Source organism: Sceloporus occidentalis, unplaced genomic scaffold (assembly GCF_023333645.1).
Source record: "Sceloporus occidentalis isolate IW3139 unplaced genomic scaffold, rSceOcc1.0.p SCAF_110, whole genome shotgun sequence".
NCBI lineage: Eukaryota > Metazoa > Chordata > Lepidosauria > Squamata > Phrynosomatidae > Sceloporus > Sceloporus occidentalis.
This window is the reverse complement of record NW_028317090.1, coordinates 2,297,547-2,310,082: the sequence shown is the minus strand read 5'-3', so window position 1 is coordinate 2,310,082 and position 12,536 is coordinate 2,297,547. Positions and strand designations below refer to the sequence as shown.

The window sequence follows — 12,536 nt, the reverse complement described above, 5'->3', positions numbered from 1 at the left end:
GCATAGCTACCCCAGTGTTTGAATATCTATTGTTCTCAGGTAAGTACTTGAAAGACAGAAAAAACAGGTAATAGCGTGAAAATTACTGTACAGCAATTTGCTATTTGCATAATAGATCCATTTATACTTTAACACAAGCCAAGAAAAAAAACTGAGATCCTTCATTCAATTGTATAAAAAATATAATATTTAATACCTCTCTGAAGGAAAATGTACAGAAATCATGCTTAGCCTCTTGAAAAGGCCTAACAATTTACTCACCAAACAGAATTAGAAAACATCTGTAAGAAATAGTGACACTCTAGTGAAAAAAATAGTGAATGTTTTTTAGCAAACTAGTATTTTGGACCTTTGCAGGACTCTTCAGGGCAGTCCACGACCACGAGGCGTTAAGGAGATTTAGTTTTACTTGGCTTCCTAGGGTATTTCTCGCATAAATTTATCAATATAATCAAGAGGAAAAAAACTGACAAGAAGCAAAAAACTGGTTTAAGGGCAGCTATTAGAAATGTGTTGCCACAGCTAGATGGAGCCTTGTCTGATAATTTTCTAATATTGTTTAGGAAGAACACAACAGATTTCAGGCACGCAACCTGTTTGATGAAAGGCATGTGCCCAAGGTGGACACAAGGTAAGATTTACGATCATCACGATCAATACGACATTGATAACCATATAGAAATGTGTGCCTGATGCCCTAAAATCATGTTCATCATAATCCATCTCCAGGATTTCTCTGTGACCCAATTTGCAGGAGATTTCTACGATTTGCATCGTAGTGGCTAAATCTCTAAAATATTCTTTCCAGCCTCCCAGTAAAATATCAGCCAGGTACCTAACCTAGTAGTGGAAACTGCTGTGGGAAATATGAATATAGAGTGGTCAGTTCTGCTAAGCAACTCAATGTTTTTATTTATTTTTTTATTTTTATTACATTCGGCGCACAGCCCATTGGCTTTATGTGGCAGACATCAGGTATGCAGTACCAACCATAGTAGGATTTATAGTTAATCCAATTCAATCTGTCTGTTCCAGAAAGACCATTCTAAGTTTAGTGAACTAACACTATTACCAGAGCAACAACTCATGATGGACAGCAAACAATTTTGTTTTGCAGAATGCGAATTAAATGCCTATGACTACAAGATTACAGGGATTTCCTCAGCCATGGAACACATTAATTAACTATACTAAGCAGTGCATGTAAATACATACACAGGCATGGCAGTGTTAAGCACACTTAAAAGGGACTCTCCACCCATAATATGCACCTATGATGGCTGAGTATGTCCCCTTGCAAACACAAGAATTCTCCCATATGTATTAGACTCTTTCCCTTTGACTTGCAGATATAGCCATCTACATCTGCCGGTGCCTTTGTCCACATCACATACTTGCCCGTATCATCCAGTTTGACTTTCCAGAAACATCCCTCATTTTATATACTTTATACAAGACCATCCAAGCTATTCTTCAACAACTTTAGTTTTAAAGTAGGCAGACCGGACCAAACCACGCCTGCCTATTTACCAAGGTCTGCAAATACTTGACCTTAATCCTTTTCGTTGGGTTCAGACTTCTTGGGGCCAAAAACTTTCAGTTAAATGCATACGATACAGGTTTACTGACAGACACAATGAGATCTGTACTCACTTCTGTCCAGAGATGCCTTACAGCTTAGCCCTTACAAAGAAACAATAATTGGCTTGCTAGAGCATCATATACTGTATTTGCTCGATTATAAGACGAGGTTTTTTCCAGAGCAAATGCTCTGAAAAATCCCCCTCGTCTTATAATCAAGGTCGTCTTATAATCAGACCTCAAATCAAGTCAAAAGTAGATTTCACAAAGCGTAAATGTTTTTACTGTGTTGCAGCGACAGCACACGAATGCCTAAATGAAGATAAGAATAGCTAAAGTTTTAATTGTCTCTTTCATTTTTAATAATAGTTTCAACCGCAAACCACATGGAGCTAAAGGTGTAAGGGATACTTCCTCTTCCTTCAAAAAGTAAATGCAGAAGAGTAGATCAGGTGCATGCTGGGAGAAACCTAATGCGATACCTAAATATCAGTATCTACTTTATGATATGACAACTTACTGACAAATGATGAACTAGGCAAGAGTTTGGCCTTTTTCAACAGTATTAGGAATTATTTAGTTACATACACCAGAGCAGGTGTACCCGTCACAAGTAACATTTACATACATTTCCATCACATAAAACAATGTGTACATAGTAAAGTTAGGCTTTGTCTACTTAATGAACATTGTTACAAATCAAAAATACAACTTATTTCTTAATAACTGGTTAAATAGTGATTAGTTATTTTCTCTGTATTGCATCCATTTCAAAGCAATGTTTTACTTTAAATGGTACACAAGATCTCTAACTCTACAAATAATTTTAAACAAATACTTAGTGCATTGTGTTTCTTCAAAATTCATAAATAAAACGGTTGCAGTTTATCAACCTAGCATTGCTTGAACTTTTAGAATTAAGAGAAACAAAAGACTTAGTTTGCTATATATTGTTTTTAAGAATAAAATCCCATTTTCTTGGTACCAACATCATTAAGTGGCAAACGCAAGTAATCACTAACCTGTGCAGTCACAGAAAAACACTGTACTCTTGACGTTTATTCTATTAATTCAGGCCGGAGGCCTCAAAGAACAAGAATTGCCTGACGTGCCAAAATGTTAAGTCATTTTGAAATGTTGCCTTCAGCCCATTCTGGAATAGGAAGTAACCACCCACTGCATTTTGCGTGGCACAACAGCCAGATTATCCCAGGAGGTAAAAAGTTTATCCATGGAAACTTGCCAAGGTTTGACACTATTTTTTTTTCTCCCTTTTAAATTCCTGTCATTACATTAGATTTTTCCAACTATACTACAGAAATTCTGGTTTGCAAATACACATAACTAGCTGCATATTTTAAGAATGAAATACTACTACGCAACTACAATTTTAGAAGAGATCACACAGATTAAGGCTCACATAAATCATCCAGTACAGCAGCCATCATACTTCTATTTCATAGTCCTACTTCTTACATGTTGTATAACCAGTATAGCATGTAACATTTTAATTTACGTATAAGGAAATGCATTTTGGCGGCATAAAAACGCAGTGTACTGCTGGGCACATTCAGCTGCCAGCCATACACTGCAGCACCCCATTTTGCCGCTCAAGCACTGGTTATTTGCCTGGTGCGCCAGATGGCCAGTCCGGGCTTGTTTCAAAGTAGCCACCGCAATGCATTTCCTTATATGTAAATTCAAATGTTACATGCTATACAACAAGTAAGAAGTAGAAGTATGAAATGGGTCATTAGGGGGCTGCTGTCCTTAAAGTGCAAAGGTCGCTTTATCACCAGCCCTTGCTTTGAAATAAGTTTACCCACAGGGTTATGTACAAAAAGTAATCCTTGTGAAAGGCTCAAAAAAGTGGTCCTGTTACTATAGCAACCAATGAAATAGTCCAATCAGCAGGAATATGTCACTGGCTGATATGCTGGTGAGCCTACTTTTGAGATCCATCCCTTGAGAAAGGTAGCCACTGAAAACATTGGGCATCTTGCACAGACTCTGTCTTTAGTTTTAGAATTTACGCTATTAGATGGAATGAGTATTTTGAGTTATGTTATACAGATGTGAAAACATAATAAATGCTGTGATTCATACATCATATGTATGGATCTATATTGTTATAAATTATTAATTATTTGCAAGTTGTGGCTTTAACTTTTTTAATATTCTATATTTTTGTTGCGCCCAAGTGGGTACTAAGCTAAGGTTAACTTAAATCGCTCCAAATTATCTCAAAAGCGTGTTTAGTTAAGTGGATATTTTCCACATTATATAAAATCATGGACATCTCACATGTTAATGTCAGAAAACGCTCACTAAATAACTACAAACCTGAGCTAAATAACCAAGCTTAGGTTTGAGTGATTTCACTGCGACACAAGACTGCTTTATCTTATGCCTCAGGTATCCTACGGGTTCCATCCAATACTGCTAGCCCTGCATGTTGTGTTTCTAATCTTGGGGATCCCTGTGTGATGTATGTAAAGCACGCACCAAAAAAAAAAATCTCTCCTCATACAAAGCAGTATGTAAGAAGCCTGTTCTGGGAGATCCATGTGTTTGCTTATAGCTACAGACTCGTTACTTTCAATCACCGCGCACGCATTTTCGTAAGATAAACACCAATTAATTAAACGCGCTTCCTATGAATCATCTTTAAGGAGGACTAATATGCATATGTAGCCCCAAATAATAAGTCAATCGTGAATTTAGAAAAATGTATACAGAAGAGAACAACAAGAACAGATTATAGATGTAGTTCTGCAACATCGCACTGAGATGGTTAACAAGAAAAATAAAATCCTATGGCTACTCAGTATGTTTCGTTTCAATACGTTGCCCTTTACAGATCTATGTAAAATAAAGCCAATGCATTAACACATGCAAGAAATATAAACAGACCTAGTGTTGATTCCCCTTCATCTTTCCAGCGGTGAGTCTGCATTTTCCTTAAAGTCCGCGTACAGAATGATATTTATGGAAGATTTATACACAAACATACAAAAACATGGCAGTCACTCCCTTAACAAATCCAGGCTGCTGCTTAGCTATATACGGTTCACTTTTGTGTTGATTGTAACATACAATGATCTGCCTGTAAACAATCCGTGCGCTTCAGAACGCCTTATTGTAATCATTCAAAGCAAGGAAAGGACGCAGAGCTTCAACTGGCTCCTTCTGCTGCTGTAGCTGCTACTGGATGAGTCACTGTTGGACATTTTTTTTCTGCAGGGAAAGAGTGGAGAAACGAAATAGGAGGAGAATGGATGGTGGGGAGTGGATTCAAGCAGCATAAGCAACAACAGATTGCCTCTGGCACACGTTCTCTTGGTGGGTATGATGTCACATCATTGCTGTGTTAATTAATGCAGCAAGCCTCCCGGAGGATACAACTAAAATCACGCCTGATGTATCAGGGTAAAGCACCGATATAGTTTCCACCAAAAACAAATAAGCATGCTATAGAACAGATTAAAAATAAAATGCACTAAAAATTTTGCAAGGATATTTTTGGATGCCTAAATCATTTTGCTGAAACGTTGTATAATTAAAAATACTAACGTATGTTGCTGTACAAACAGCTGCCTCATTGTAATGATCACTTTCATTTATGTGAATTATTATTGGAATTTTACATCACAACACCACAGCGTCACATAAAACATACTCCGTATCAGGCTATTAAATTAAAATTTCCTTTTTTTTTTGGAAAGATTTCTAGTTTTTGTACTTTCTGTCCGTGGCACATAAGCCATTTGTATGTGTAATAATTCTGTTATTGTAGTCCAGTCTACTTGACTAAAACCCCGACTCTATCACACAGCCTTAATCATCTAACTGAACACTCTGACTCATGGATGTCTATACAGGAAGAGACGTCATTAGCATTGCCATAAAGAATCAGATCAGTGTGGTGTTTAAGCAGGAAAAGTCACCCAAAATATCACATGGCTGACAACAATGGCAGCCTCCAGGGCATTTTTTCTTAATTGTTTCTGACAATACTAACCTACATTACTGGAGACAGCACTATATTTTATGAACAAGGGAAAAATATTTTCTATGGGACTTCCCTGCTGAGCAGGAATCATTCTTTGCCCATCAATGTATTAATGAAACTTTATTTATTCATTTAAAATACTGTTATCCTCAGCGAGTGCTTCACCTCCCAAGCAATCCTATTGGCTGAAGATAAAAACTTCAACCGCACGTCACCTCTGTATGAGTTATGCACCATTTTCCAACAAAACATGCAATCATTTCAAGGTTTTATATCTTATATACTACCCCTAATCTCAATCACTCTTCAGATTATTTACTCAGTATAGACACAGTTTATGAAGCAGGTTCGCAGATTTATATACCCAATTTATAAAAGAATGGTGTGAATATACCGGGTAGTTACACATGAGCTATAAAAGCTACAATGGTAGATGGTACCAACTACAAAGCGTCAGTGCGTAAAGCTGGGTTACTCGTTAGATGACGCATCTACATTCATCTTAATTGCAGAAAACACTTGATGGATGACTTGATGAAAGTTCAAAGACAAAGCTGCACAACAAAAAAAGGAAGTGGCAGAAGTTTCAAGCAAATTCTGGGATAGGGAACACAGAATCAAGGAGAAGGCAACAGCCATATAGAAATGCTAAATGAAATAAGGAGACATTTGGCATTATGACCATCTAAAACCAATGGAACATGTTGGTGGATTGCCTGAGAATCTGCCTAGATAATTATCATTATACAATAAAAACGAAATTGATTTACATTGTTAAGTACTTTTATGGCCCATGTGCTGCATACATTTGTGTTTAACGGATATCTGTGTATTACACTTCATATTCTAATACACTCAACAGTCAATGAGCAAGTGGCCACAATGACCTTCATGCTTCCATAACTATACTGTGACTTACTGAGTCTTAACAGTCTCAACGATAAAATATTTTTTAAAGGGATAGGCGGAAAAGAAGACTTGCATATCCATCCAAACTACGGCACTTACACATTTCAGACTTCTAGAAAGGACATGTACTTGATAGGGGTTGCCTTAAAGCACTGTGCAATCACTTTAGTGTACAATAATGCTATACGGCCCCCCCCCTCACCAACACAAATACACTACATGGAAATTAAAAAGGGACCCTCACATCTTTTAGCATAGTTATATTTATTGCACTGCCTATATTGTGAGCCTTTTCTTTTGCAATCAGTGTAAATCATTTGAGATAAGCAGTTTAAAAGAACACATGTAAAAAATGAATAAATTAGAAATCTGACAGCTAATCATTTCAGTAAAATCTATCTAGCTCAGCAGTGTCCTCGTGATGCGCAGATCACTTATAGCAACATAAGGAGTGCACCTTATCTTAATTACCCTAAGTACTGCCTGAAAAAAAAATATACAAATAAGGCTTTATTGTGCCTTCAATCAGATTCCATCAAACCACTTAACAAAAAGGAAGAATAACTTAATAGGGAGAGAAAAAACAAACAAAAACAAATCGTGATCGTTATAATATATATTTGTATACACCAATACATAATTGATTTTACTACACTGGTGTATAACGTACATGATTTGGAAAGGTGACAAATACACTTTTTTGCTAAAGAGTCATATTACCTCAAGATTCGTCTTGTCATACCCCTTGAATATATGTATTGTGTTAACCGCTGCGTAAATTGTTGGCGCTATATTTAAAAGATAATAATAATAATAATAAAACACATGACCAGGAATGCAATCACATACTCCGCAATCTCTTGATTGGCTATACTAACAACACACAACTATACTATGAGGCTTGATAAATTGAATGACCCATAGAAGTCAACGTGAAAAAGCAGAAATAATAAAGTGTCATAACTAAAACTTCAGAAGCCAGGCCTACTTTATATTGTGAGGTTTGTCCAGACACAACTGTAGTGGTTAATCAACAAAAAGTGGGGCGCATGTACATAAGGGAAAAAATAAAATATACAATAATAGTGTGATATTGTGGTAGTGGTTACCATTAAACAATTCACACATATCCATTAACTAAGATTTGTCATTTTTCCATGGAAAATTAAATTCAAATGGCTTGGCCTGTACGTCTTAGTTTCACGATGGGAGGCTGCTGGAACAAATCAATGCAAACAATGGGCTACTTAGCCAACCCAACATGAACAAGCCTAAAAACAGGAAAAATACAGTATAACCCCAGTATATACTTGGTTTACTTTAGTTCAGACATAGTAAAAAGACCTGCTATACCAAATGTTTTTTAATTTTCAAAGGACAGGTCACTTAAGAGTGGTGACACTGTTTAGGTCCTCACTTCCGATTCAAAGGCAAGATGGCGAGGCGAAAGAAATGTGATACCTAAGAGGAATTTTGACCCATCCCCCCAACTTATACCTATTTCAGAAGCATTTGAGCACACTACAGTAAAATGCCATCCCTGTTACATTGATTGATCTTCAAAAATAAAGTGCTCTAAACACATTCACAATATCTAGGACAAAAATGCCAAATTAAACACACAAAAAACATCTACATGAATGGCATAGTGTAGTCACTTTAATTTAAAAAAAAGAGTGAGAACCAGCCCTTATCAACAAGGAGCCCTCATGCACACGCACATTCATGTAATGCAAGACTAAACCAAATCAGCAGAAGAAAGGTAGCCGACACTATAAAATTAGTCTACGCACGAAGACAACACCGCATTACCTAGCATGACACAGAAAAAGAGAGGAAATGGCTTTTTTTTTTTTTTTAAAGGTTTCCTAGCTTTATACACGCACTACACACCTTAACATTACTACATTAAATTGAAATGTGTCTTTGGTTGCAAATCATTTGATTAGTACGATCAAAGGTGTCACCAGTCAATTAACTATAGGGAGAGTTGTGGTTAACTCGGACTTTATTATACATTACGAAAGTCCCAACCCAGTGAGCTTCTGCAGCAGATAGGGCTTGTATAATACATATACAGTTATAGTATCCTCAGCCATTGAACTATGTATTACATATGACCATCTCTGCCATTCTTGCTAGAGAAACTTACTAGCATTGGTCCTTCATAAGAGTTACAAGGAAGCAGAAACAACAAACTCTCCTTTAAAGAACAAACCAAAGGGTTTACATATGAAATCACTGACCTACATGCCAGTACAGCACAAACAATCCAAGGCAACCCATGAACCTCTAGCATGAAACTAAATTAGGTCATGTAAGTAAGATCACCGTGTGAATTAACGTTAGCTTTCATAGCACTGCAAATGCCACTACACTACATGTAAAAATGAACTAAATTATAATCATGTTTGAATTACCCGATTAGTGAATCATAAATGGTGTGTATGTTATATATATATAAATATATTATATACACACACACACACACACATACACTATATGGTATAACATATCCATTTATATGATGAATGGCAATGGTAACAATCCAAACACAATAGCCCAAATCCAAAGACAATCTGGTGGTGTAACAACAATGCATTGTCATTAGAGAAAACCATTAAGCTCAAAGACTCAAGAACGATCCTTACAGACCCTGCACTGAAATGACAGGCCTCAAATTATTGCTTTAATTTAAAAAAAAAAAAAAGATGCAAAATGGTCCTTTAGAGTTCAGGTGGCCTGGAAACAAATGTTACAAACGTTTAAATAGCGTTACAGACACACACAGAACCAAATGTTTACAGGCAATGAATTTATTGTGGGTATGTTATACAAACACCTGTAAAGGTTTGTATAACTTTGGGATGTTTACAAGACTTAAACCTTCTTAGTTTGTCCATGTGGGGAGAAACAAATGGATTCAATGTAAAGCTTTCAGGAGAAAAGAAAATAGGAACGTGACATCAGATGTATTTGGAAGAGCAATAGGGCAAACATTTGTTTACCAATAGCTGTACAATTCAACAGAAGTGATGGAGCCATGAATTCAGAAGGCCAACACATTACACAACACCCGTGACCCAAGAAACGTACATATTCTGCATGCCAAAAGGCTAGTAAATGATAAAATGACATTGTAATCTGAAGCTTCCTACTTCTCTACCAAAAGGGCTTGGGTAGCCATCAAGAAATGTGCTCTGAGACCACGTATACATGCTGCCCACTCTCCCTGACAGCCATCATATATTTTGGACAATCTATAAAAATCTATTATAGTTTATTATGAAAAAATTATTTTGGGTACAAAATCTCATCTCAACTAGTGAAGTTTCCAAAGATGTTTGATATGATGGTTTCAACTGCCAAGACTACATGATGATAAACTTGTGCTCTGAATGAAGACTGGCGGAGCCTAGGTTTTTCAGGACCAACATGTTTCCTGGCACTACCCTTCAGGAGATTTTGCTGAAAAGTCACAAGAGGCCCAAAACCACACATCTCAGGCACAACCTGACTGGTATATCATGCCAGCTACACGCAAGGAGACACATTTTAAACGCAACAATGATCAAAGAAACAAAACAAGAATACATATCTCCAGAGTCTATTATGATGGAGCAGGAAGGCCTTTCTGTGTGACATGGAAGATTAAAAGCTATATTGACTTTTAGGCTTCTCCCCCAACCCAATTGCTAATTCTGTGTGGTGTCCGCGCAGGGAATAACATTATGCATTATTATTGATCATCAGTTCAAGGATACCCATGTCAACATACAAAAAAACACCGCCACACCTCCCCCATCCTTAGGATAGAGAGGGAGAGATGGCTAAGAGCAAAGGCCAGTTAATGATTGAAATGACAGAAAATACTAAAAAGTCATCGTTTTCTAACAACGAAGCTAACTCTGATGTTTCAGAATGAATGCAAAAAGCATCTGATATTACTATTAAACGCAAAAATATGTACTCAAGACAAACTGGCAAAACATTAGGCCTATAGAACGAGCGTTTTATCAGACATCAGAAACAATGGGATATAATTCTAGACCAAATAGTTGGAAACATCCCTATTAACATCATGCCCTCAGAAGCCAGGGTTCTTCTGTATTCCATGCGCTGCTAATAGGTGGGTCTCTTTATTCATATTGTGGGATTTGGCCCATTCCCACAGCACAATCTCTGTGGCCTAATCCATGACATCATTCTGTATAACTGGGAGCTGACACATTCACCTTTACCCAATACAGTCCCACCAGGAGCTGTGTGAACATACAGCCACAGGACACCTCATCCACACCCACTCGGGGACCTGTCACCCGAACAGCTACCCTGCTGCCACCTCCAAAGCAAAGGGAGCCTCAAATCTTCCCCCCTCCCCTTACACTACCATACGCCTCGCCATCAACCCCTACAAAGGATAAAAAATGATTTCAAGATCTGAAGAAGCCAAAACGTGTAGCAAATCACGAATCCAGAGGCCCTTCGTGACATATTACCCAAGCCATATTACCCAAGCCATTAAATCACGTCCGCACCGAACCCTGGCGGCGAGTGCAAAGCACAGACTTATTGCCCACGCCACGATCCCAGCCCATACGAACCCCTCCTGTGTATGCTCACCGGATCTATAGAAGGCAACTATGTCTGCCGAGTCCTTGGCTGTCTCCTCCGCCCCCTCCCCGGCGTTGCCTCCGCTGCTCCCAGCGGCTGTTGCATTGCTGCCGCTGCCGCTCGTAGCGGTGGTGCCGGTGTTGGCGCTGCTGGAGCTGCTCATGTTGTAGGGGGAGGTGAGGAAGGGTCCAGATCCTCTGAACCCCGGCAGCAGCTGCAAATGAACCTGATCCGCTCAGCGTCCTTCCAATCTCACACTCTCTGCCCCCCTTTGTCCTGGGGATTGCGGCTGCTTGCGGTCACCCAACGTGGCTCCTCGGTATACGGTGGGCCAACGTTAACGAGGCTTGGACTAAAGATTACATATATAAATCCACAGACACAAATGTATATGAATAGCTGGGGGAATCACACACCGATAGCAAGAATTCAATGGCAGACTGCTTCTTCTGCCCTAGGGGCGGCCCCGCAAATGCTGAAAGACCAGAATGCAGCCCCAAATCTCCTCCTACTCGCTAATACTGGTCAATATCCGGACAGGGCTGAGAGACAGGGTGGTGCTGCTGCATCTACTGCCGCCGGCGGGACCGCCCCGGAGTCACCGACACACCGGCTCCGGGAACCCACAAGACTGGTGGTGGCGACTGCTGCTGGGAACGGGGGGGGGGGTGGGAAGGTGGAGCCGGCTCACCATGTGAGGGCGGCCCCGTAACGCGCTGCTACTGCTGCAGGAGGACGACTGAAGGGGAGGTGGGTATACGGGAGCATAATGGTCATCTTCCGAAATCTGGCAAAAACCATAATCTCGCGAGAGAAATCATGCAGTAACACCCCCCCCCATGAATGCAAAGTGTGTGTGTGAGCCAGAACTGTATATATGTGTAACGTATGCACTATTTTCTGTTTCCATCATATTGTTTAGCGTTAACACTAGAACAATTGCCTATATAGACAACTATCAAGCAATATATATATATATATATATATATATATATATATTTGAAATTATATTTGAACTTAAATACCGTTAAAACATCAATATCTCCTTCATATTACGGATGTAATAATGTACAGATAAAACCTGTTAAACTGTTTGAAAATACTTTAAATAAAAGCATTTGAAAGAGATGTCTTAAATTGAATAACTTCGTTTTGCAAACTCGTTCACAAAAATAATAATAATAAACAAAAATATATACACATATATATATATATATGCACGCATACATTTCCGTAGACAGCTCTTTTTTGTTTTTATTCATCCCTGAGGTGCAGTATTTCTTCTGCGGTCTGCCACCCCTTCCACTTACCTCTCATACACCAAAGCCCAAGGCTGGCATTATAATAATAAAAAAAATCTGCTAAAAGGCCAGGAAGTGAAGAAAGTCTGGTTAAAGGTTCCAAAGTATGTCTGCGCTCT

At 38.6% G+C, this 12,536-nt stretch overlaps 1 protein-coding gene across 1 annotated transcript in view; it reads right to left on the bottom strand.

The window, feature by feature from the left end:
• LOC149283183 (triple functional domain protein-like) overlaps window positions 1-11,279 on the bottom strand; it is a 136,618-nt gene extending 125,339 nt beyond the window's left edge. The window contains exon 1 of the mRNA XM_089497907.1: window positions 11,126-11,279. Within this exon, the coding sequence (XP_089354033.1) occupies window positions 11,126-11,279 (154 nt within the window). The remainder of the gene's footprint in view (window positions 1-11,125) is intronic.
• Window positions 11,280-12,536: the final 1,257 nt, after the last annotated feature.